The sequence below is a fragment of the Liolophura sinensis genome, chromosome 7, assembly GCF_032854445.1.
Source record: "Liolophura sinensis isolate JHLJ2023 chromosome 7, CUHK_Ljap_v2, whole genome shotgun sequence".
Taxonomy (NCBI): domain Eukaryota; kingdom Metazoa; phylum Mollusca; class Polyplacophora; order Chitonida; family Chitonidae; genus Liolophura; species Liolophura sinensis.
In genome coordinates this window covers 41,535,834-41,559,741 of record NC_088301.1, presented here as the reverse complement: position 1 = coordinate 41,559,741, position 23,908 = coordinate 41,535,834, and the positions used below count along the sequence as shown (strand labels likewise).

General features: G+C 36.9%; 3 protein-coding genes across 3 annotated transcripts; 1 reads left to right on the top strand and 2 right to left on the bottom strand.

The window, feature by feature from the left end:
* Positions 1 to 718: 718 nt before the first annotated feature.
* LOC135470044 (complex I assembly factor ACAD9, mitochondrial-like) lies at positions 719 to 13,614 on the bottom strand. The gene is made up of 18 exons (XM_064748755.1): positions 13,314 to 13,614; positions 12,797 to 12,890; positions 12,055 to 12,156; positions 11,354 to 11,460; positions 10,726 to 10,826; positions 10,102 to 10,252; positions 9,586 to 9,688; positions 9,205 to 9,278; positions 8,463 to 8,538; positions 7,890 to 7,960; positions 7,305 to 7,424; positions 6,973 to 7,101; positions 6,678 to 6,757; positions 6,242 to 6,368; positions 5,710 to 5,787; positions 4,717 to 4,845; positions 4,429 to 4,501; positions 719 to 1,915 (listed from the first exon to the last, which is right to left on the bottom strand). Exons 1-18 carry the CDS (start codon positions 13,542 to 13,544, stop codon positions 1,815 to 1,817), a joined length of 1,947 nt encoding a protein of 648 aa, XP_064604825.1. The 5' UTR covers positions 13,545 to 13,614; the 3' UTR covers positions 719 to 1,814.
* Positions 13,615 to 13,877: 263 nt separating this feature from the next.
* On the top strand, positions 13,878 to 15,961 carry LOC135471816 (death domain-containing protein CRADD-like). The gene is made up of 3 exons (XM_064751171.1): positions 13,878 to 13,980; positions 14,555 to 14,862; positions 15,379 to 15,961. Exons 2-3 carry the CDS (start codon positions 14,565 to 14,567, stop codon positions 15,684 to 15,686), a joined length of 606 nt encoding a protein of 201 aa, XP_064607241.1. The 5' UTR covers positions 13,878 to 13,980; positions 14,555 to 14,564; the 3' UTR covers positions 15,687 to 15,961.
* Positions 15,962 to 19,015: 3,054 nt separating this feature from the next.
* LOC135471116 (large ribosomal subunit protein eL20-like) lies at positions 19,016 to 23,669 on the bottom strand. The gene is made up of 5 exons (XM_064750182.1): positions 23,636 to 23,669; positions 21,539 to 21,718; positions 21,122 to 21,251; positions 19,642 to 19,751; positions 19,016 to 19,188 (listed from the first exon to the last, which is right to left on the bottom strand). The coding sequence occupies exons 1-5, from the start codon at positions 23,651 to 23,653 to the stop codon at positions 19,096 to 19,098; spliced, it is 531 nt and encodes a 176-aa protein (XP_064606252.1). The 5' UTR covers positions 23,654 to 23,669; the 3' UTR covers positions 19,016 to 19,095.
* Between the last annotated feature and the right edge of the window lie 239 nt (positions 23,670 to 23,908).

Below are 23,908 nucleotides of genomic sequence, written 5' to 3'. Positions count from 1 at the left end.
AGTCAATAAGATGTGGGGTCCCCTATATATGTATTGCATGCTCTTGGAAGACATGACATATCATAACATTAGAATGATTTATTTTGTGTAATAGTTGCAGTATAAAAATTTGTGAAAAAATATGATACAATTTTCAAGGTTTTAAGTACTTTTTTTTTGTCAGTGAGGCCTTTACACTTTCGTCTGTTTGACTGGAACAGTCGATCCCCATTACAAAATTCCTGGCGATGCCTAAAGCATGTTGGTATGTACAATGTGTTTCAAATATCACAAGGTCTTTCTTCATCGACACTTGAAAGTAATCAAACACACAACATGTTTGCTTTTTTATAATTTCTTATCATATGAATCTGAAATGTCATTTCTGGGAAAAGTTTAAAATTTCGCAAACATGCAAACTACGACATTATATCATAATTATGTTTCACTGATCACTTCTTTCATCTGGTGGGGTTTTTGTCCGGCTGGGCGATTGTCTGGCAGGGGTTTCGAACCAGTGGGAGCTAAATTTTATCGTACATGTAAGACTTAACTGATAATTGGGTATAAGTCTCCTGAGATTGGATAGCTCAGCCAGTAGTGTAGCCTAAAAATGCCTATAAATGCAAAAGCATTCCAGAAATTTGAAGTATTGCTAACATTTATAAAATTATACAATAGAAATGTTTCAGTAATAGTATCTTGACACTTTATTTTCTGAATACAAGAAGAACTCCAAACTCTAAATTCCAAATCATGTCATTTATTTCTTCACTGTGAAACAGGTGCAATTATTTATTTCAAACATCAATTTAGACAAATCATGATAGCCCATCTGATTAAGTAGAGAACATGTATCACTCAAAACAACTTTCACACTCACAGAACTCTTGTACAGCTGGCCTCACCATATGTAAACTATAGCACTTGTTTACAAAGTACACAGTGCATATCCCAAATATTACATCTTCATCTACAGGCCTAGTAACACTGATCAGCCAGATTAGTGTAGTATAAAAATATCACAGAGTGGTTTAGGCATATTCACCAAGAAGCAGTCATGAACTGCATTGTCTACACATGTAAGCTGTATTTCTCATACTTGAGCTTTCTGTGATTGAAATGACTATCACATACTATACAGAGACAGATATAAATGCAGGGAACTTTGAAGTTCTTGTCATATGACTTTTTTTTTTGATCCATCTAAAGCTGTTCAGAAGAGTTTTCAATTTGCTCCTTTTAAAGAATGCAAATATCTTTAACGATTCTGTGGACATGTTGCTCATTACATGAATAGTACTGAAGTTTTAAAAATTAATTCACGAGAACTTAACAGCATATCATTCTTGAAAATCTGACAAGCTTGCAAGAGATGATAATACAGAGACACAATATCTTTCCTATAAAGATTCTCATGTAGATGTAAAGAAAACCTCCTGAAATTTGTTCATGTAACAGATTAACCTATCAAATGTCATGCTGTTTGCACTTTCACCATTTTATACAATTTGAAAAAGATAACAACTTTACAACACATTGATTAAAATCATCAAAATAAAGAACTGATATAGACAAATTACCATAAATAGTGTATATGCTTTCCTTCATTACCACAAACTTTCACACAATGGACAAATCTCCACATTTGTTAACTACTGGACATTAGATGTAAAATGACAATTTCCCAGATTACATGAGATAAGAGCAAAACCCATTTCTTTGTGCTTCATTCATGTTTATGGAGGTATCATGATGAGAGAGTGTCAAGAAGGCAGAACAAGGCCGAACTGCCAAAGGATGACATGGATTCATGGTAACATTTTGAGGACGCATCACCAATTCCGTGTCAGCGGATGCTCTGCAGCATACCCATGGTTCTTGAAAATCATGTTGGCTATTGCCTTGTAATTGTCATCCATGTTCTCTGTACTACCTGGAAATGAAAGTAAAGTCAGTAAAATCCATTTCCAATCATTTAATCGGCCTTTATCTGGTCAGGGAAATATAACATGTGAAGTATATGGGGAGAAGAATGTCAGATATGTGTGTTTTTTTTTTTAAATTCCCACTCAAGATTTCTAACCTCACTACTAGATTGGCAAGGATTGATTTTCCTTCTAGTTGGGTAAGAATTAGTACCCCAAAAATGAATTATCTAGACCCTCTCGTTTTCATATACCGCACCGTCTGAATAATTACAGACAATTAATTGAGGCACACTGAAGGTAAGTGCGACACAGAAGTCTCCCACAAAGCGCTCACAGAGGGTGATATCCGCATGCCAGCTGGCTCAGCTGGAGTATAGGCGTACCCAGGCGTATAAAGCAAGCCTTTCCGGACAGCTTATACAAGACAACTCATGACGTCTTTTTTTCATTCTACGCACTTCTTCAAAACAAAAAAACAAAAAAAGACAAAAATATTGATACTTGTTCCAAACAAAAGACAAAAATACTGATACCGGAACATAAATTTAGTGAAAATAGATCTTTGCTACTTCCTTACCCAAAACACTCACCATGCCGTTTTCCAGGCTGTGATTTACCAACTATGCCATCCTATATTTAAGTCACTTGAGGCATGGCATTATTTACAGCGAATCTTTCAACACCATGCAGCATTAAACATTATATCCAGAGGATTGTCTTGAATCTACCGACTGCTTGTCTTCCTCCCCACTCGTGTGTGGGGCCCACATAAGAATGGTACATGGATGATTGTTGTTTGATCATTGAACTAATAATGCTGCCTTACATGTGGATAAAACACTCAAGACAAATACAGCATGCGTGTCTGATTTGAAGGTAGACTTTCCATTTATTACTGACCACATGACTACTTTGGTGGGAACATCACACAAATCTGACAGCTGTGTCTCAGTGAGGAAGGGGAAGGTGTGTGTATGGGGGGGGGGTACTGTATTCTTTTTAGATTAATTTTAAAAAGATATTTTGTAACATATCGTCATGGGCATTTCAAGAAGAAGTTAGTAGTACATGTACAATAATCCAAAACCTGGCCAAGTGTCTGTCCCTGTCTTACCAAGCTGGTGAAGCTCACTGAGGTGTGATGGAGATGTGAACTACTGTCACTGATTGACTACCGGTAATCCCGTACTCCCCACAGAGAGTGTACGACTTAAGACAACAGCCCTTGCAAGGTATGATGGAATACATTTTCTGACCATGCGTCTGAAATTATGGAGAACGTATGGTAGTGTTGGACCTCCAAAAGCAATAAGTGAAGGCATTGATTTATTTGCTTTCTTGCTTGTGGTAAACTGTTACTCTAATCACTGAGTTCATGAAGTAAAATATCAAGGCAGAACATTAATACTGTTTATCATCTTTTCTTTCTTACAAACACTACCATCATGTGTATCTAATGACACAATTACTACACATGACTTTTCTATAACATAATGTTAAAGTGAAAGACAGAACCTGACTAATGTGTATGTCCACTGAAAGACTGCCATTCAAACTTTCTTAGGCATTAAATATTTTTTAGTTTCTTTTCAACCCAGTAAAATTTAGCGAAACTTTGTCTTGTCACAGCTTCAGCGTGTCTCCATTACCCAGAGCAAGGTCATGTCACATTTACTCTAGCTCTCTAATGTCGAAGGTATTTCCCGTATAATAGCCTAAGCAGTAGTGCAAGGCAGATTACAGATGTGGACTTCGACAATGAAGGACCAAGTGAAAATATAGTTTTCTTGGAAATTGGACATACCGGAAGTATATTTTTTCCACTGCTTGAATTCCACTGCTGATTAGGTCATGTCATGTATACAGTTTTTACGAGTGGCCTGTAGCTGCACGGAGGGGGTATTCCTGGTTCACGTAGTAGCCATTTGACATTTGTTATTTAGCAACAGTATGTGACTAAACATTAACATGAACAACAAATATGTATTTGTATAATTTGACCAGAGTGTATAAGTAGGAATATTACGCGGCTTGTAAATCAACTGAGTTGTCTGTGGTGGTCTGTAAATGATACACACCCATACCACAACACTGTGTGAAATGGCCCTTGGGCTACACGTGTATACATCATTGTAAACGATCTCAAAATAATGTCTTATGCAGTAGTTCTTTGTTATTATATGTCACTCCAAGGAGTGAATGGGTAAAGGTTACCTCACAGCTTTTACAGCGCAACCTGATAGAAACGTGTGTTTGATTGGATAAAATTCTCAAGATGGCTGTCTTGATTCACAGCTGCCATTTCTGCAGTATTGTCATTTTGTTCTACATGTTATTTGGTTAAATCTCATTAAAATAATAGGGTATGTTACTTTTTAGAAAGCTTGACTATCCTGCTTTCCACCGAAATATGTTTTAGCCAGTTACTGTCTTGTCCTTTAAGCATGGAAAACTAGCCCGGAAGATGTACATTACAACATATCAAAGCAGATCTTAATGTTAGCCTTGGAACACTTACCTGCATAAATCTGCTTTAGCTGTTGCTCTATTCTCTGATTGGCTTCATGACAAACTGTTCTTGTAATCATCATCTGCAAAAGCAATATATTTAAAATAAAGACAGTTAAAAGTTATGGCATGTCGTTTTCGCTGACAAAAATGATTGGATAGATATCACACAGACGGTGTAACAGAGCAACATCTTGGGATATGCTTTATTACATTCCATCCTCAGCTAAACACCAATAGCAGGAACATTATTGCACTATTTAAAGTGTCCTCTTGATCTTAGTTTATGCTGACTCACCTCATGATCTGCATTCTTCAGCCCAATACAGTAGGACCGGGATGCCCGGCCAATGCACGCTGTCATGGAGTATAAATCTATTGTCACCTCTGCTAATCTCTTCGCATCCAGCTGCTCATCAACAATTTTCTGCAGCAAGAGCAATCACATGTCATGTGTGGGCAATTTATACAGCAAAACACCCATCTCACAGCTATTCAGAAGTAACTTGCTGTGACTTTTGTCATGTACAGTTTTAAACACCCCCTTAAATTCAAATTTGGCTGTTGCTTCTCAAATAAAAAAAATATATACGTATTGTAAATCTTCAGATCTTTCAACCGCTAAAGCACTTTTTTCAATGGAATTTATGCACACAATTATTATCAAAATAATGCTAAAATGATTTGTTTCTGTCATTAAAGATGCAAGCATCATAAAACTGCAAATTATTTCTCTACACCACATAGTTCTCTCAAAATGTTTCAAAATATTGGTTAAGAGGCAGTTGAACAGGTTGAAGAATTAGGTATACAATAAATCCCTTTGCAACACAAGCATTACAAGCCACATTTCAGAAGTTATTTTTTGGGAAACAGAACAGGCAAACTCAAACTTGCACAGGCAACTGGATGACATGAGTTAATGTTGCCGATTTACAACTGTCATGTTTTCTAAAACTTGATTTGGAGTAGCATTTGTCACTTTTTATAAGCACTCTGGTTCATGGAAATCATTGTGGACAGTATAATTCTTCTCAAATATTTTACACCTTGGAATTGTGAAGATGTCTTCTCTAACAAGCTTTCAGTCAGCCCATTTCATAACCATTACATGTACCGTAATATTGGGTACAAGGTAATCAACATCACGTTATAGCCAGCATAACAACAACAACAAAAAAAAAAACAATCTTCAAAGAAAGTTGGTTGATCTAGGAATTGGAACTTCCACATGTTAAAAATGTTTCAGATCAGTTTTATCCATACATAGTAGTTTATTTAATCCACTTACATTGCCATACTTCTTCAACACATGTTCTACTGCTTTCTGTAATCTCAATGTGTTCCTTTCCAATATATCAGCTTCATTCTGTAAACACAAAAGATCCCAGTGAAACAAGGGCCTGGCACCATATCTTCCTCCATGTGTACAGAAACCCTAAGAAGATCAACCATGAAAGCCAACCAATTTCTCTGGTCCTGCCATCTTCTCTCTTTCAGCAAGTATCACTAAAGAATAATTGTTTTGAACTAATACACACAGCCATCTTCAAAACTACTAAGGTTGAGAAGATAAGGCTGACATATGCTTGGCCAGTATCCCTTTATGCTTAGCACCAATCCTACTTAGAAAAAAAACAGGAGTGCATATAACACAGCACTGGTTTGAATTCAGCAGATTACAAGCCGACATCCAGGTGTAACTATAATGACAACAACTGAATGACTGACAACTTGATGTGACTGTAGTGTCAGCAGCTTTTATTCACACTCAAGGTATGGGGTACTACTTTCAGAATCAAGGGAAACCTTTTGGATCTTACCTGTAGGCTAGGATGGACGTAAAGGTTCAGTTTTAGGGTCAGCGAAGGCTCCATGTTGCTCTGTCGAATGTTATTCACCAATGTCTTAAACACCAGATTCGGATTGTTTAGAGGATTCCGTAACTTTCTAAAACAAAAACAGAAAACTGAATTCTTTTATCTGCAATGCTTGCTAACCACTTGTTGCAATACACATGTAAATGTCATGGTTTGGGAGGAGTTTCCTACCTATTCTGAATGCCACTAATCAATGTTTTCTACAAATCAAAAGAACACAATCTCTAAAACATTTCCAAGTTTGACTATAGATGGAAGTATTAGGCCAATCTATCTCTAAATACTGCAAGTTACAGATAATACTTTGCAAGCGATTCTGCTTAAACAATAATCACAGGACCATATCCTACAAGAAATTGCTCTAAAAGTGAGAACTTACTTCACTAATTCCTTCAGTTCCTTCCCAGCATGCTGCAGACCTGATAAAGCCACCAGCATCCGCAGAATTTCATTTGTGCCCTGTTAAACAACATGAGTTACTGGTCAATCTATATTCATTTCTTTTATGTACTTATTTCACATCTGTTTAACTTATTACAAAATAACACTGCCATCTCCATAACAAAACGCATAATTTTACTTAACAAGTAAAACATTTTATTCAACTCAGTGTTACACAGTTTAACCATCTAATACTTTAAGCAGCAGATCCAACCAATATTTCTTGCACAGACCTCAAAGATAAGTAATATCCTGGAATCCCTTAGGTATCTCTCAAACGGATAACTTTTCATGTAGCCCAGACCCCCTAATATTTGTAGGCTTTCATTAACACTTTCCCATACTGCTTCAGAGCTGTAGATCTGAAAGAAGAAAAAAATAAAATAAAAACAGATGATTTTTGGATAAACTCCAAATACAGGTACTGCCAACTGAACTACAACATGTCTTTAATACATCCAGGGAGTCAGAAATGAAATAATTAGATTTAAAAAAAATCAAAGTTTTGTAGTGAAACAAATGTTTAAATACTCATAATTATCTTTTTAAGAATAGTATACCCTACCTTAACCATGGCTGCCTCCAGTGACATGTCAGCATTTGGGTTACTATCCAAGACCCCAGCAGTCAGGTATGACATGCTTTCCATCACATAGGCCTTCACAGCCATCCGTGCAAATTTCTCCTGTAAGATCAACATATGTCCACACATTACAAACTATCATCAAGGAATCAAGGAAGAGGTTTTGGTTTAGATAACTTTTGTGTCTGGTATGGAGATGTCTCAAATACCTGGCAGCTGGACCCTGACACCATTGTATTGACTTCAAATGTTTGTTTCCCAGCTCATCATTGTGACGTCACAAGAAAAGCAAAATGACATTACAGCAGAAACTAATACATTGTAACACTGCAGATATTGTGCCACAATCATTATTGATGTAGCAATGGCTATAGGTCCTGCTTCACACTAGCATCAACTCATGGGATTAAAAAATATGCCACCTTCCCACTGGAAACAGTTGTTTTATACAATTCATATGATTAAGTGAATATGAAACATTTTTTTTTTAAATTATGAACACACAAACGATTTGTGTGGTACTAAAAAGGGTATAATGAGCATTCAAAAAAAAATGTGTATCATTACCTGGATAATTTGAAATTCGCACAGACTTTTCCCAAACTGCTTTCTGGTTATGGCATGATCACAAGTCATGTCTGCAAAACAATGTGTACGTTTCAACCAGAAGGCTATTCACTGTTATAATTTAGCTGAGCTCATTCACCAAATCAACAAATACAGTTTTTAATAGAAGTATCCACTACCACTTAGAATATGCAACAAGAGAGAAATAACAATTTTGTCGCATTAGCTACTAGAATTGCAAGCTTCTAAATCAATGAGTATACCCTAATTGACCTAAAATTTTGTCCATGACTAAAGTTGCTCATTTTTCCAGATTCTGGGAGTTCTACTGATTTTAGAAAGGTGCTTTGGAAGGTTGTTTGGAAGGTGGGATGATATCCATCTTTGAAAATGTAAATTTTAGCACCATAAGTAATACCTCATGACATTTATTTGCCTTCAAATATGCTCTTTTGTTGTCAAATTTTTAGGTCATTTAGGGTATGTAGCATTAGGACACAACCCTGCTTGGTAACTTGTAACCACTACAGCAGACACTGTGCATCCTAAAGTTAAAAAGTTTGCTCCACTTACTAATCAGTTTCTTGACAATTCCAGCTCCAGAGCTACCCATGCTGAATCGTCCACTGTTCAATATCTTCATTGCTACCTGAAGTGGCATTACATGGTAAATAGATGTGTTAGTTTTGAAATACCAAACCTGTACCGTAAAATAATAATAACATAAAAAATCAGAATGCAAAAAATAACAAATTAATATCAATTATTACTGAAGCTTTGAAAACAGTGTCAATTAGTTCAAAGCAGTATGATCATGGCTTTGCAATATACGACAATTCTGCGACAAGCGTACATGGTACTTTTTCCTGCATAATGTCTACTGGAGTCAAAGCTGTTCTGACCATTGCTACCGGTTTGCCCACAAAACCTCATCACAAAGGCAGGGATGACCAATTGGCTGCACAGCTTAGGGTCAATTAATTTAGATGGGAAAGGCACTTAATGAAGCTACACAGAAGGTTCAAATGACAGTAAAACACACAGGTTTCTTTTGTGATGTTGCAGTGCGTGTGTACTTCATATGTTTTTTGAGCACACAAACACTGATAACGGTGACGTAATAAAGGAAAGAACAAATGAGTCCACAGCTTTGGACCATCTGGATACAGGAGGGAAGGAATTTTTTGAGTTCTGCATTGGAGTGGCTGTGATGTATATGAATTTAACAGAAAACTCACAGACCCCCTGGTGAGTGTGTGATTAACATACAGTAGCAGTATGTTATAAAGTCCTGTCAGTAATGAACAGTTCCCACCTTAAATCCTCCGCCAACTTCCCCCAAGACATTCTCCAATGGAACTGGTGTGTTGTCAAAATAAACTTCACAAGCTGAAAAAAATTATAAGAAGAAAAAAATCAAATAATGAGTGTGAAATATGACGATGTTTGAAGAAATCACAATCAAGCTCCTTCACATATATAGCTTACAATAACACAAGGGTAAAATCTAAGACATGAAAGAAAACAGTTCAGCCATAACAACATTTGTATGCATTAGTACAAGTTTTAAGACGTATATTTCCTTAATGTAGAGACTAAATATTCCTATCCTCTGTACATTCAAAACTAAGTACCAAAATAAGCAGGATTAGAATTTAATAATTTGTTAAAGTGAACAAGTTCTTCTATGACTTACTGTTTGATCCTCGGATTCCAAGTTTATCTTCTGGTTTCCCAGAAGATACTCCACCAAATGCACGCTCCACAACAAAGGCTGTGACCTTGTCTTGTTTCTCACCCTAGTGCAACAGCAAAATAATCTTCATAGCCTTTGAACTTTAAAAGAAGGGTCAAATTAGGATCTTCATAACCTGGATTGTTTTGCTGAAAATTACACCAATTTTTTTTCTCCAGCATTTTAGTATAGTCTCAAATAATGCCATGAAGTGAAAGGCTTTTCTCAGTTCAGAAAAATGTCCTTCCTTGTACAGGAACTACTTAAGTTTATGCTTTAGGACACTTCAGCTATAACTGTTAAATATTGTTATACATCATAAAAATATCTGAAAGACTTCATTCATAAAAGATCAAAAAATTCAGTCCAGGTTCTTTTAGGAACTATCATAGCTCTATTCTACTGTGAACTAATTAAAAACATGAAAAAGAAAATAAATAAACAAAGAGACCACCCAATACCAAGTGCCATGGTTACCTCTTCATTTGTGATTTCTGTTTTTGCAAAAACAGTCATGATATCTGCAATTCCTCCGTTAGAGATCCAGATTTTCCCTCCATTGAGGTAAAATGTCTTTCCATCTTCAGAGAGGGTGGCTCGTGTCTGAATGGAGGCAGCATCACTTCCACTGTGGAGAAGACAAGAACATATCCATTGGGGCTTTATACCAACATACAATACTTCTGATAAATTATTTCCAAAAACCCTAAAACGTTCAGGCACAAAAGTGCATTTTTAGAGACATAAACATCACAAAATATTATTTTTGGTGTGGAAAATTACAATTTTCCAGTAGAATATCATCCCATGTTCCAAGCAAGCCTCAAAATACCTTTCTAAAATCAATAGCTCCCAGAATCAGGAAAAATGGGCAACTTAGTCATGGATGAAACTTATGGTCATTTAGGTATGTACAACTATGTTCTCTGCTCTATCAGTACGTCCCAGGTGGACAGTATTGCATGGTAGAATCGAATATCCTTACCTCTTCATACACTTTAATTATATGGAATGAACTTTACCAGTGGAATTCAGTGGAACAGAGGGTTACAATGTACGTCTTAATTTGTAGACAACTTTATCATTAAATCTATTCTTTACCTCGAGGGTTCAGTGAGACAGAAAGCTGCCACATGTTCCCCTGTTGCCAGTTTGGGTAAGTATTTTTCCTTCTGAGCCTCTGTTCCAAAAATCAAAATTCCCTGAAAAATATGCAAATGTTAAAGGACTGGTGAATTTCTTTTTTACGTTATCGATTACATAAATTATAATTCACTTAATCTCAAGAAAACCCTTGTCAGGTAAATTCTTACAATTTGCATATTTCCAGGTGAATTTCTGCAGTCTGCATTGTAACATTTCTTTTTCTTTTCCTTATTGGATTGATTTGTTAGAAATGTCATAAAAACTTTTTCTGAAAACCAAACATAGCATGCCATAGTAAGACTACTGCTAGCTGCTAGTATATTTTTATTATAAACAAATGAACAATGAATATGTATACTGATGTAAGTTGATTAATGGACAAAAATAAATAAATAAATAAAATAAAAAATAAATAAAGAAAAAGGACCCTGCCATGTTGTAAACTGTAAAAAAAAATGTATTTCTGTTATAATCCTCTTGGAAGTATGACTACATTACCATGAATATTGTGACATGAGGTTGTAAGAGGATTAAGAAATACTGAGCTGTGGAAGAAATGTACATTCTGTAGTGAACTATTAACCTTCAGCCCTATCGATTGGTGAGCAGCCAAAGTCACAGCCACCGATCCATCCAGGGCAGTTACTTCTGCAATTCTTGCAAACTGGGTGGCATTCAAACCTAATCCTCCTGCAAACAAAAACAAATGTTATTCACATCTACAGCATTGTGCAAAAGCATAAAGAAACACTGGTCACCATCAGTTTGTTCAACACATACTATTGATCATTTCTGCTTATGGTTCATGAACATAAATGTGGTTAATACTGTCCTTCTGCTTTGTTACCTATACTGGGGAGCATAATTTTAATCTGCAAGTTTTAGGGATTCTAAATGAAAGAAAACATATGCATTACACCCTCACAGCGCTTGTAAAGAAGATATGTGACTCATGCTAGTAAAACATGTAATTAGCAAGCACCATTGATCAGTAACAAGATGCATCAGCTTGAGAAACAAACAAGACTAACATTCCAAGAAATGGAAGAAAATGCCCAGGTCAAAGTTTCTAAGGCTTACAAAAAATGAATAGGCAAAAGATGGCCCATTTTTCGAAACAACTGAATGACTTTCTTTTTTTCTTTCTTCAGAAGAAAAACAGCAGTGCTCTTGCTAACAAACTGTAACAAGGCCAGATTTATGAGGTTGAATTAATATATTCTGTCCATCAGGCAGTGTTAAATACTGGGCAATCTAGGCAAGGGTAGATAAAAAGAATCATACCATACTCCTCTGGGATCTGTTGGCCAAACAATCCCAGGTCTTTGATTTGCTGGAGTGTTTCCTCTGGAATTTTCGCATTGACATCTATTGCCTGAGAGTCCACTGAAGCAACAAAAAAACCCCAAAAAACATAGCAATAAAATATAAATGGAACCTCACAATGTACATCTGTCAAAGCACAGAGAGTAAACACTTAACTGAATTCATAGATCATATATCTATTTTATGTCTTACCCAAGACAGTTCAATTTACAGCACTGCAGTCAATTTAATGCATGAAATTGGAGTGCCTTCCACTGACCTTTTTAACACTAATAATATTAAGTTCATACTCAACCAAGGTTGTCTATGTTATCAAACAAGTCTTGTGCAAACAAAAAATTTCTGTATCCACCTTGATGTTGAAGACCAATTTTCCACCCCGACCATGCGATCAGCATACACCGATATTTACTTACTGCGATAAAAGTTTCTAGAGTCTACCTCCCGCCATTTTTTCAATGCTAAACATGCTCGTAATTGACAAAACAGGATTGAGGACTATCTCCTAACCACTCAGTCACCAAATGCAAATTATGTGCATGTCCAAAAGTGGGAAGATGGCAAAAGTGGGAAGATAGCAAAAGTCCTTCGTGATTACCCACGTGTACCCCTTTTTCAAGATTTTAAATAATAGTATTAGGGCCTAATCAATCACCAGTTTCTTTGATTACATCACTGTGGAATTATCACTCGTACTTACAGGCTTCGCTGAAAAACCTTTCAATTGGTGCAATCATTTCATTTAGGTGTTGTACATCTTCAACTTCTGAGATTTCTGGAAACACCAGCATAGACTGCAAACAGAAATGATGAGCGTAATAGCTTGGTTTACAAATGACATGGCCTTGTGATCACATGGCTTAAATATCATCAATGAATTACTGTTATACTTATAGGTCCCTAAGTTTAACTCAAGTCCTGAGGTCATCCAAATTTCCTTGGATAAATCTAAATGGAGCCATGTAAAGTTGTGCAGATCTGTGTTATAGTATGCATGCATAATCGCATTTCAATTAATTTCAACGTTGATTTTCAATAATTTCTGATATTTACTTGCCTCATCAGAAACTGTTAAAAATATACCTCAACCTTTAATATAACTGGCATGTAGGCTACATGTTCAATAAGTAATATATTTTTCCAAACCATCTACATTGAAACTTTTAAATGACATTTACTCCCTTCAAGTGCTGCCTCTAAAATAGCTTTAGATATACCTCGTCAAATTTTCCAAGAAACAAATTTCTTGTGAAAGGTGTGTGTTCCTTCAGTTCTTTGCTGACTGCCTTGGCTGTTTGTCCCGAGTTGGCCACAGAACTTTCGTCTGTTTTGGGTGCCACCTGAGAGCTCTCAAAACGTTTGCATTGTGCAAAGCTAAATCGACCCTGCTGTCTGTATACAGCTACGACAAACTGATTACGTATCGTTCTTGGAAAATTACGAAACATGTTAAATGCACTCAAATGCAACAGCAGTGAGCAATGACTTTCCACTTTGACTTTCGGATTTCTTCTCTCCCTTCCAGCAAGCGGACGACAGGGAAAGGCCAAAGTCCAGGTTTTAACAAGTTCTTAACCTAGAAATATACATTCGAATACGGACAGTTATTGCAATTATTCTGTTTATATTGTTAAGTGGAGAAAGAAGTAAAATGTTATTTTAATTATAACAAGAAAATTTGTAACAATGTCATAATGTAAAGCAAAAGTTTGCTGTTATGAAAGAACCGTATTATAAATAAAAAGGAAAACATCAGAATTTCCGCTTCGTTACTGGGTTTTGAACTTGACCAAAACATCCAACTATTGCAGGTTGTGAACACGCTTGATTGAATTATTTTGTAATCTTGTAATTTTGGTTTCGTAATTGTAATATAACCACGAGGTAAGTACCTTAAAATCGGTATGTATGGCGTAAGCTTAATTATAGTGGACCTGACAGCCGAGTGTTCGATGTTGTCTGCCAACCCTTTTCGAAAATCGGGCCTTTTATAATACTTCCCTTGTTTTTCTGACAGATACGAAGCAGTCTCCCCTGTCCTATGTGTTTGACATGACGTGATGGAAAATGACATTTTAAATGTGGAAATGGTTGTTTCGGGTGATGGGTATCTAGCAAGGCAATAGTTTAGTTAAATTTAAATCTGTGTACAATCAGCTATGACCCTGAATGTATGCGAATATGAAAGTAAGTTGTGATCTAAATGACCATAGAAACATTTATCCCACAACCTCCACTCCTTCTAGAGGTGTTGGTTTTTTTCATTTTGTGTGTCTGCTACCCTGTTCAAAAATGTTCAAAATGCCCCACTGTTCAAATAGCATATAAGAGTTCAATCTTGTTTACAGTTACAAAATGATACTTTGTCCTGTTATGCCATAAAAAAAGAAAACACTGCTCTAAAAGTGTTGGCCAAAAGTAAGGCTAAATAGGGTTGTGTTTTGAATTTGTTTCACAGACCAAACATCATGGATGAAGAGGACAGAGAAAGACTGAGGCTGAACCAAACGGCATTAGAAGAGGACTTAATGCCAAAGGATGTGTTGCCATATTTGTTTCAAGAGGGAATATTCACACAGGATGACTGGGATGAAATCTTGGTAGTTGAACCAAAAACAAATCGCATGATAACACGAGAGTTGCTGAGGAGGCTTTCAAAGCGTGGTAAAAATGCTTACAAATGCTTTCGACAGGCTCTTGATGAATCTGGACATAGTTTTCTTGGAACAATTCTTGATGAAACCAAAGTGGATATTGTCCGAAGAGGTAAATGTCATCCCATAGTTAATAATTATCAACTTTATTATTAAATTATTATTGCTTTGCTACCACTGCTGATGGCACTAAAGCAGTCAATGGTTACAGCGTGCATAGGACCATTAAATTATTCAACCATGATCGAATGCTTCTATATAGCTCTGGCTTAGTATTGTGTGGCCTTATAATGGTAGGATTTTGAGTATGGCATTAAACAATAATCAAGAAGAAATTAGCATGTTGTAGATGTGTGCTATTTTCATGTTAATTGGTGCAGTATATGGCTACTGACGAAATAATGGAGTCAAATATAGAGCAGTAGTATTTTCACAACGAAAAGGCAATACAAGCCTTACAAGACTATTTACAGTTTTGATTATTTAATCTTCAAAGGTAACGGTAAATGTAAATAGCAACATTTATTTAGCAAAGTCCTTATTCATCATCAGCTCAGGTGATGATAGTTACAGGTAACATAGAAATTTATAGTACACAATTTATTTTTTCTTCTGTTTGTTATTTCAGAGGACTGGTTAAATGGATTATCAGAAGAGATTCTCGAAAGAATGCCCAATGATCAGGAACTAAACAGACTAGCCTGCAACTTAGGGAGTAACTGGGAGCAGATTGCAGTATCATTAGGTCTGAAGAGTGTTCAGATTGATCAGCTCAAAATGCAGTTTGGGAACGGACACATTCCATCTTTGATATTCAAAATGTTATTCAAATGGAGAAGCATCAACGGTAAAAAAGCTACATGGAAGGTTTTGCTCCAAGCTCTGATGGACTGTGATGTGGAGAGATCCCACTATGAATCTGTGATTGTTTCCTAAAAGAAATTTTATCTGGATTTGGAACTTCCAGTGACATTGTGAAATTTCCAAGTACATATGACTGTAGTGTAGGCCTGTGATTTGGAAATCTTTCACTTTGCACTTCACATATGATGAAGAGTGTTTCTCTGCCACCAGGAAAACAAAGGAAAATTGTTTTAAATGAGACTGAACCTGTTATCTGACAACAGTCCCACAGCACCTTTTATTGTTGAATTCATAGTATGAGAATATAATCAGACAGGTGTGAAATCATCATTACTCTTTTATACCATGCTGGACAGGTAATCGTAAATTCCCTGAATAAATAATTGAGATTGATATCAATGTTCTGGAATAATGTACTACCTTTTTCATGTTTTCTGTATTTGGAGTTTAACTTGTACTGCTGCCTTATTTATTCTTTTTTTTCTTCTTGCACTTGTCAGTTCTGCAGGCTGGTCTTTAGGGTTGAATTTTTTTTTACAAACAGCTCAAAATAGTTGCATTTTTTAAATGTAATATAATTACTTAAAATATGTGAAATATTGGTGACAGTGAAATAAGGGATCTCTAGTTGTTATTTCCTTGTAACATACATATTAGAAAGACTTAACATGGAAGGAAGAAACCACTACTGCTGCAGACTGATTTAAATGTGTTAAAAACATTGATGCCTGCGAGAGTTACCCTAATTGTTCTAAAATTTGGGAAAGATATTAGTAGTGTTGAAAGTAGAATATTACATTTCTTAACTAGCCTTTTGGAAAAGTAAAGATATGAGTATCTTGTTCATTAGATTGTCTAACAATGTGAGAGAAAAGGAACTTCCTACTAGAATTACATGTATACTGGCTAAAATGAGCAGACCAGGTGTCCCAAATTTTAGAAGAAATAGGGTTTTGGTGCAGTAATTAAGTAAAGATGGAATGGCAGCTACACTAGACCTGATTAACACTCAGAACCTTTTTATTGTTTTTGGCTCAAGTGTATTATTTGACCATCCAATTTGAAGTGGCGCAATGACCGAGAAGTCTCTCACCAATGCGGTCGCTGTGAGATCAAATCCAGCTCATGCTGGCTTCCTCTCCGGCTGTACGTGGAAAGGTCTGCCAGCAACCTGCAGATGGTCGTGCCCCCCCCCCCTCCCCCCTCCCCACGGGCTCTGCTCGGTTTCCTCCCACCATAATGCTGGCCGCCGTCGTATAAGTGAAATATTCTTGAGTACGGAGTAAAACACCAATCAAATAAATAAATAAATGAATCCAATTTGAAATGTTGCATTTTGTAATAGATCTGAAAATTATGAAAATAATTAGACTCGTCATGTTTTCTCCATGGCGTCAAGTGTCGATATATGGATGCACAATTTGAAGGAAAAAAGTTAGTAATAAATGCAATGTTTCGACAGTTGATTAGATCATGGAATTTTGTAATAAATTCCAAAATTTATGTATATACACAACAAATGTTTGACATATCTTCCAGTGTCACTGGGTGATGTACAGTTGTGTTTGATTATTAACTTTTGGTGTGTATTACAAAAGTGGTTGCTATAAATGATAGCAGAACTTTCTGGAAATATGGCATTAGTATGATAAACTGATAGAGATAAATAAGCAATCTTGCTCCAAAAGTTGATTTGTTGTTAAGGCACTCATCATTCGGCTTGAAACCTAATTTTATTATTTTTTGTCATGAAGCTTGAGGACAACATTATACATGCACAGGTTAATGAGCTTTGCCAGCAGTTGGGAGTTTTTGTCATCTAATTCAACAGGGCTCTTCATTTACATGTTTCTTAATTCCATGCTCACAACTTTTCACATGGCAGACATTTTTATGGGTACGATTTCCAACTTACTGACAAACTTTCCACGCGTGACTTACACATTTGTGCACCATATAAGTGGAAGACAAATGCCCTTTGAAAGATGTAATGCTGAGTAATAGGACAAACGGTTGCAGTCAACCACTTTTCTGTCACCAGTGTGTCATTAATTATGAAAGCAGAGGGAATGAAGAAATTCCCTGTCCAAGGCTGTCACTGAACCTAAAACTTATGAGGAACTAGGAGGCGCTCATTTAAATACATTCGGTTCACAGGGCACTTCAGTGCATGTGTTACCCTTCTGTTGAAGATACATGTAATTCTAAGATTCAATAGGCAAGTAGACAGATTAGACTCAATCATATGTACAACATTTTACCGGCAAGAGTTTGTCCATTGTCCCTGGTGGTTCTCAAACTTTAACCAGGTTAACTGAGAGAATTTATTTCCTGTCGTCTACTTGTAAGACTGATCAAAACGAAGCCATCATTTGCGCGACAGACATCACTTTGATACTCCTTAAATGCTTCTTCCAATGATCTCTGTCACCTACACGTTTTTTTTTTTCAAACCCAGTATTCTTTAATATTTGATTGCTTTATAATGCCATACTCTAGAATTATCACTGGCATACATTGGCCATCAATTATATACATTTATGTGGAAGAAAACTCAGAGTATCTGGGGTACCCCAATGACACTCAGCAAGTGACTGAAAAAATATTCCCAGAAGACCAGATGTCAATTAATGTCAATGAATGTTAGTGTACCAACAGAACATAAGCTTCAACAACCATTTATTGTCAAGCCTCAAGAACAAATAAGAGTGGGGTATAAACCCTTTGTCATAGTAATCGAAAGACAAAAGAACTTTGACACTCAGCCACATCTGGTTCCCAGTATGCCTTAATAATAGGTCCTCTTACAGTGAAGGACTTCATAGATGACAAACAGAATTGGTGTGGAGAAAGTCTGGGTCAAGTTGTTCTAGAGTATTAAGACTTAAGCCTGGAATTAACATTTATCTGACCTTTAGCCCTATTGGTGTTAAATCCAGAGAGAATGGTATTACACTCCAAAGCAAGTCTTAACTCGATCCACACTCTTAAACACCAGGCCACATTGCGTAAAGTACAACAAAAAACCAACCCTTTCATGCACACAAGCTACCTAGTAATTTGGCTCATCTATCCAGCACACAGTATCATTGGCCGTCTCTAAAACCAGTCATGACGTTGATTGCACGTGAGCAAGTAGCTATGTGTATGATGAGTGGAACGCCCAGTTTGCCAGCAAGCTGTGGAGGGTCAGCGGTTTGTCGTTGACTTCCTCTTACCATACTGCTGGCTGAGTAAAACACCAATCCTATGAATAAACATGCATGACCTACAGAGTATACCTTTTCTATATCATGAATTGTCCAGCCACATGTATGATTTGAGACAAGCCTTCTGACTTTGGACTAACATACTCCAGCAACCAGTACTCTTGGTTAAAAAAAAGCAAAGAACACCAGAGGTCTAATTCCCATCCATGTTAACGTTTTATTCACGTTGAACTGCAGTATACAGTATAACATTATAAATGAGGATTCCCTCCTTAGAAGGTTGTATGGGGGCGTGCAGTGGTGAAGCGTGGATGGTGGAGCCTCTTGTTGACTCTGTGTGGCAGAGGGAACTTGATCTTGCTGTTCTGTAACCAGAAGGTAATGACAATTACAAAAAGAGGCTTCAGATGGGTCACAATAATATATGAACGCAATACCCAAATTTCCCTTCAAACACCCAAGATGTTCAAATTATATTCTTGCCAAACTAATGTGCACCTGTGCTTTGTATGCTAAATTTTGTCTTAGAGGAACTCATTTTGCAGATAAACTTTGTACCACTGTCAGTTAAACTCTCCCATCCAAACTCTACAAAGGAATATTTCTTCATTCTTATCAAGATCACGTACATGTATATTTGGTCGCACTCAGCTTTATGGTGGAGACTAATGTCCTTTGCCACAAACGTACAAATCTTTTGAATTAAACTTACAAATCTCTCTCTCATCAGAGAGATCCAAACTCACACAACCTTTCTGTTCAAAACTCATAAAAGGCCAGTCAATTTTCATGGGTTGTAAAAACACCTTGTGACTTACATGAAACTGCTTGATGTTTGCCCTTCTACACTTGGATGCTGGTACTTCCTCCAGACGAATGATCTGGATGGAAGATGCACGAGCCCGATGTCTGGCACCCATGTCACGGTCTGGAAACAGAAAAATTTTTCGCTAGTGAGATTGCAACATCTAGAAGAGTCAACTACAAGTGGATTACAGTAGAAGAAACGTTTTGGAACAGATCTCTCCACCCTACTTGCCAGTCAACCAGTTCTTCAGGCTCATAAACATCAGATCACAGCACTAGACAACGAATGAACTAACAAACATGTACTCTGACAGTTTATCACTTCTTAAGTAATTTAGGTTCGAGCCAAAGTTGATCAAATATTCGGATTATGAAACAGACAAGGCTCTTAATTGACTGCAACAATGTCAAAATACTGACACAAAGAAATGAGCAAAGGGTGATAAGTTAAGGCCTTTGTCATTCGTCACAAGCGGTGAACAGACTAACCATCCCCAGAAGTGGAACAGTATTCTTTCCATTAAAATGGGAGTGCAGGGCTCAAAAGTTAACAGATCTTATATGCGACTAAAATTTTGGCTAAACAAATACATTGCGACTACATGTACAGTAGGGTCATTCATACAGCTTCGCTACATAAGTATTAGTCATTTAATGTTTTCAATGGGCCAGAATAGTCTTAAACCTGCTTGGCAGCTAATGACAACTCACTGAGCATTGCTCGGTTTTGTCCCAACCACTTCACTAAAATAAGGCCACACTGAATAACCTCCCTTGCGACTTCTTGAAGTCAATCTCGCGCTTAAAAGGTGTGTTTATAGGAATAAGCAGTGGTTAGGTACGACGTCAGAAAATGGCTAATGCCAAAAATGGAATTTTGTAAACTTTTTTTTTAAAGCCCAGGATAAACCTTACCATTTTTAAAAAATCGTGGCCCTAATTAAATACACCAGACAGCTTTGGCGAACTCTGCAGCTTAAAAACATGGATATCATTCCAGATTTGACATTTTTCAAAGGCTTGTATCATGTTTTGTTACATTTTGTTGCCTTGAAAATATTTGTCACTGTAGTGAAATAACCTGCATACTGCATGTTTTAATAGGCGAGGTCCCACATCTCATATGTTCACCTCTCAAAAACTGATATCACGTTAAGTCATACTCGTTGACATTTAACAAGACAGATAATACAGAGCAAGTCCATTAGCTTCAATATGGAAGATGCTCTGAGTCACAATTACTGCCACCGCCAGAGATCCTGACCACAGCAGAAGACTAGGTGATTTGTCAGTGGGCCGAAACTATCATGATGGAGGGAAGCTTATGGTGCTAAATACTTCTGGTACATTTGCTTCCAAAGCACAGTAAAATGTTTTTGAACATTGCCCACTTGAACTGAATAACAGTGTGATTTGTGAAATGTTCGCATTTGAATTCAGGCAATGTTAGACAAAGTCATAAGTGACATTTGATCCGTGCATGAGACTTACAACACTGGGTAACGGCTCCTGCAGCAGTCAGATCACGATACTCCCTGTACATGTTGTGGATGCCACTTCTGGACGTGTAGCGCAGCCAAATGCCTATGTTTTTTATCTGCAAAGGGCGCTTCTCATACACCTTTAGAAACATAAGTCAGATTATATTTTACTGCTTTTTTCTTTTATAACTAATACAATCTGTTATACATCTTATGAAATGTAACATTTAACATTTGTACTAAAATAGTACCAAAGCCATACCTTTGCATTTTGCATGGTCAAAAGTGTAAACTATAGCTCTGCTATTTTAAAGCAATTTTCACTTTATATATATAAAACAGCTCAAACTTTTACATTAAAAGTTTTGGAGTCGCATCTTAATTAGCATATGAAATTCACAGCTTGTGAAGCAATACATGTACTTACTCGTTGACAACACACAATTTCACCTCGGGTTTTCTTCATCTTCTTCAAAAATTCAGCAAAGTACCAAAACCTAGACTTCGCTGTGGCCTTATCAGGGGCGAAGATTCTCATCTGGTAAAGGGGTGGCACCCGTTCAATGTCCGTTGGGACGGAGCGCCCAATAACCTTGTACTCCTTCAACTGAAATAGAAGGAAATGTGCTTAAACAACAGTATTTACAGTCTTCAATATAACCTTAACCTTCACCTAAAAGAAACAATAAAAGCCAGTGAAAATCTACTACATTCAAGAGATCATGAGATATGATAAACTACTGCTGTCATTGCTTCAGGCATACTTCCCCTTAGCACCAAGTCTGAGAGTCTTGTGACAATTATGTCAATCTTTAACCAGGAAAGACAATGAAATGTATGCAAAATGTATGGTAACGCTGATGTTGTAGTGATAATTTGCCTTTAAAAAGAGCTCTGATGTTTTGATGGATTATGTCCAACAAACTATTGGTGGCGCCACGAAAATTAGGGGAGAAATGCTATATTTCTAAAATCAGTGAAACTTTCTTTCTGATCTTGTCTCTCTATACATATACATTACACATGAATTTGAACATTGAGGTTGCTACCACGGAAGAAGCAGCTTTTCACAATGAGCATCTGAGAAGTGGTTCATCAACTAACAAAAGAACAAACCTAGTGTTTACAACTGCCCAGTACACATATGATGGTAGTATAGGCCCTACAGTAGAATACGTTTTCCAGATTTCTGCATGGTGGCACTCCTGCATATACCGGAAGTTGGGGTTAGAACCCAGGCCGTACAAGACCTTTGCATACCCAAGTGTTGGGTAACTGGAAGGTGTTCTCAATTTAAAAAAAAGTACACTCTACCTTTGCTTATGACTAATTTGTTTTCTTTTCTTCCATGGTGATATCCATATGTGTCAGTGCTTTATTTAGATAACACTAAGCATTAGTCCATCTAGAATTCTGACAATCATCATAACACTGAGTCAATCGCCACCTCTCAAACAAATCGCCACATGCCTGCGAACTCCTACTCGATGGGACCCATTTCAACGCACTCTGCACTGACGGCACCCAAATTTAACTGCACTAAAAACACCAGTTCTTTTTTATGCCTTTTTGGATTGAATTAGGAAGGTTGAAGTTGTTCTTGCTGGGGCAATCAAAATATAAGTTTTCTTGAGGATTTCAATACCCAAACTCTGTTGCATTTCACACCCAGATGTAGGTCATGCGACACTTCAAAATGGCTGTCCACACCCCAATACTCTGTACGGAGAAAGCTCTAGCAGTCAATGTAACCACCAAGCAGCGAGTTACTTAGTTACATAGATGAGGATAATAAATTAAGAGGATACTATTAGGGATTCCACCATGCAAATCAATGAGCACACGTGTCACGTGAGGTTAAGTGTAGACCTAAAACAGGCTACACGGTAACAAACACGGGCATATGGCAAAACATGTAATCTAACCCAAACTCCCAGTGTATGTTGGATCAATACGAGAGCTTCCGGTTTTGTATTAACTTGAATGTTACTCAGACAAGATTTTCAGCTTTTGGTGGGCACAAGTAAGTCCTGTAGGCATGAATAAAACAGCTAGATCTTTCCACCATTTCAAACATCATATCACTTGAGTAAGAGCAGCAGTGAATATATAGGCCTATATTATACATGGTCATATTACACATGCACACCTAATCCATACCGATTGATGGATCAAAATCGTCGCAGACTTGTTATTTAAATTTATTTATCAACAAACAAAAACACCTAGGCTCAATAAAGCAGCGAACTGTTCACTAATTATGGTATGTATGTCGGGTTTTGCTGGTCGGGTGTCGAGTGTAGTTGTTGCAGTTTTATTTTGACGGCATGTTTACAGTACAGGAAGCCACATTTTTCTCAAGCGCCTGAACAAAATCAGCTGCTCTACGGTATTCAAGATACATAAAAGCTTCAACAGCTTTTGGTGCATCCATTATTATGATTTTAAATCACCAACTACGCATCCAAATCTAAACATTTCTGCAGCATAACCGTACTAATTACACACTAAAGAGAGAACCTACATCACCACGAGCTTTCATGGTGGCGGCCACGAGGAAAAAGATCGATCACGTGACAGGAGTGCTCCAAATTCATTTAGCTCGTAGCTTGCTCAGTGCATATCAAACGCTAACGGGTCAAAGGACGAGTTTCCATTATGTTTGCGATAGTTCCTTTTATATCGATTAAAATATTTTTCTAATAAAAATGAAGCTTTCGAACCCATAGTATTCTAAAAGTGAAATGATTTGAAAAGGAAGCAAATTAATGTTGGGTGTCTTCTCACGCAGAACGAG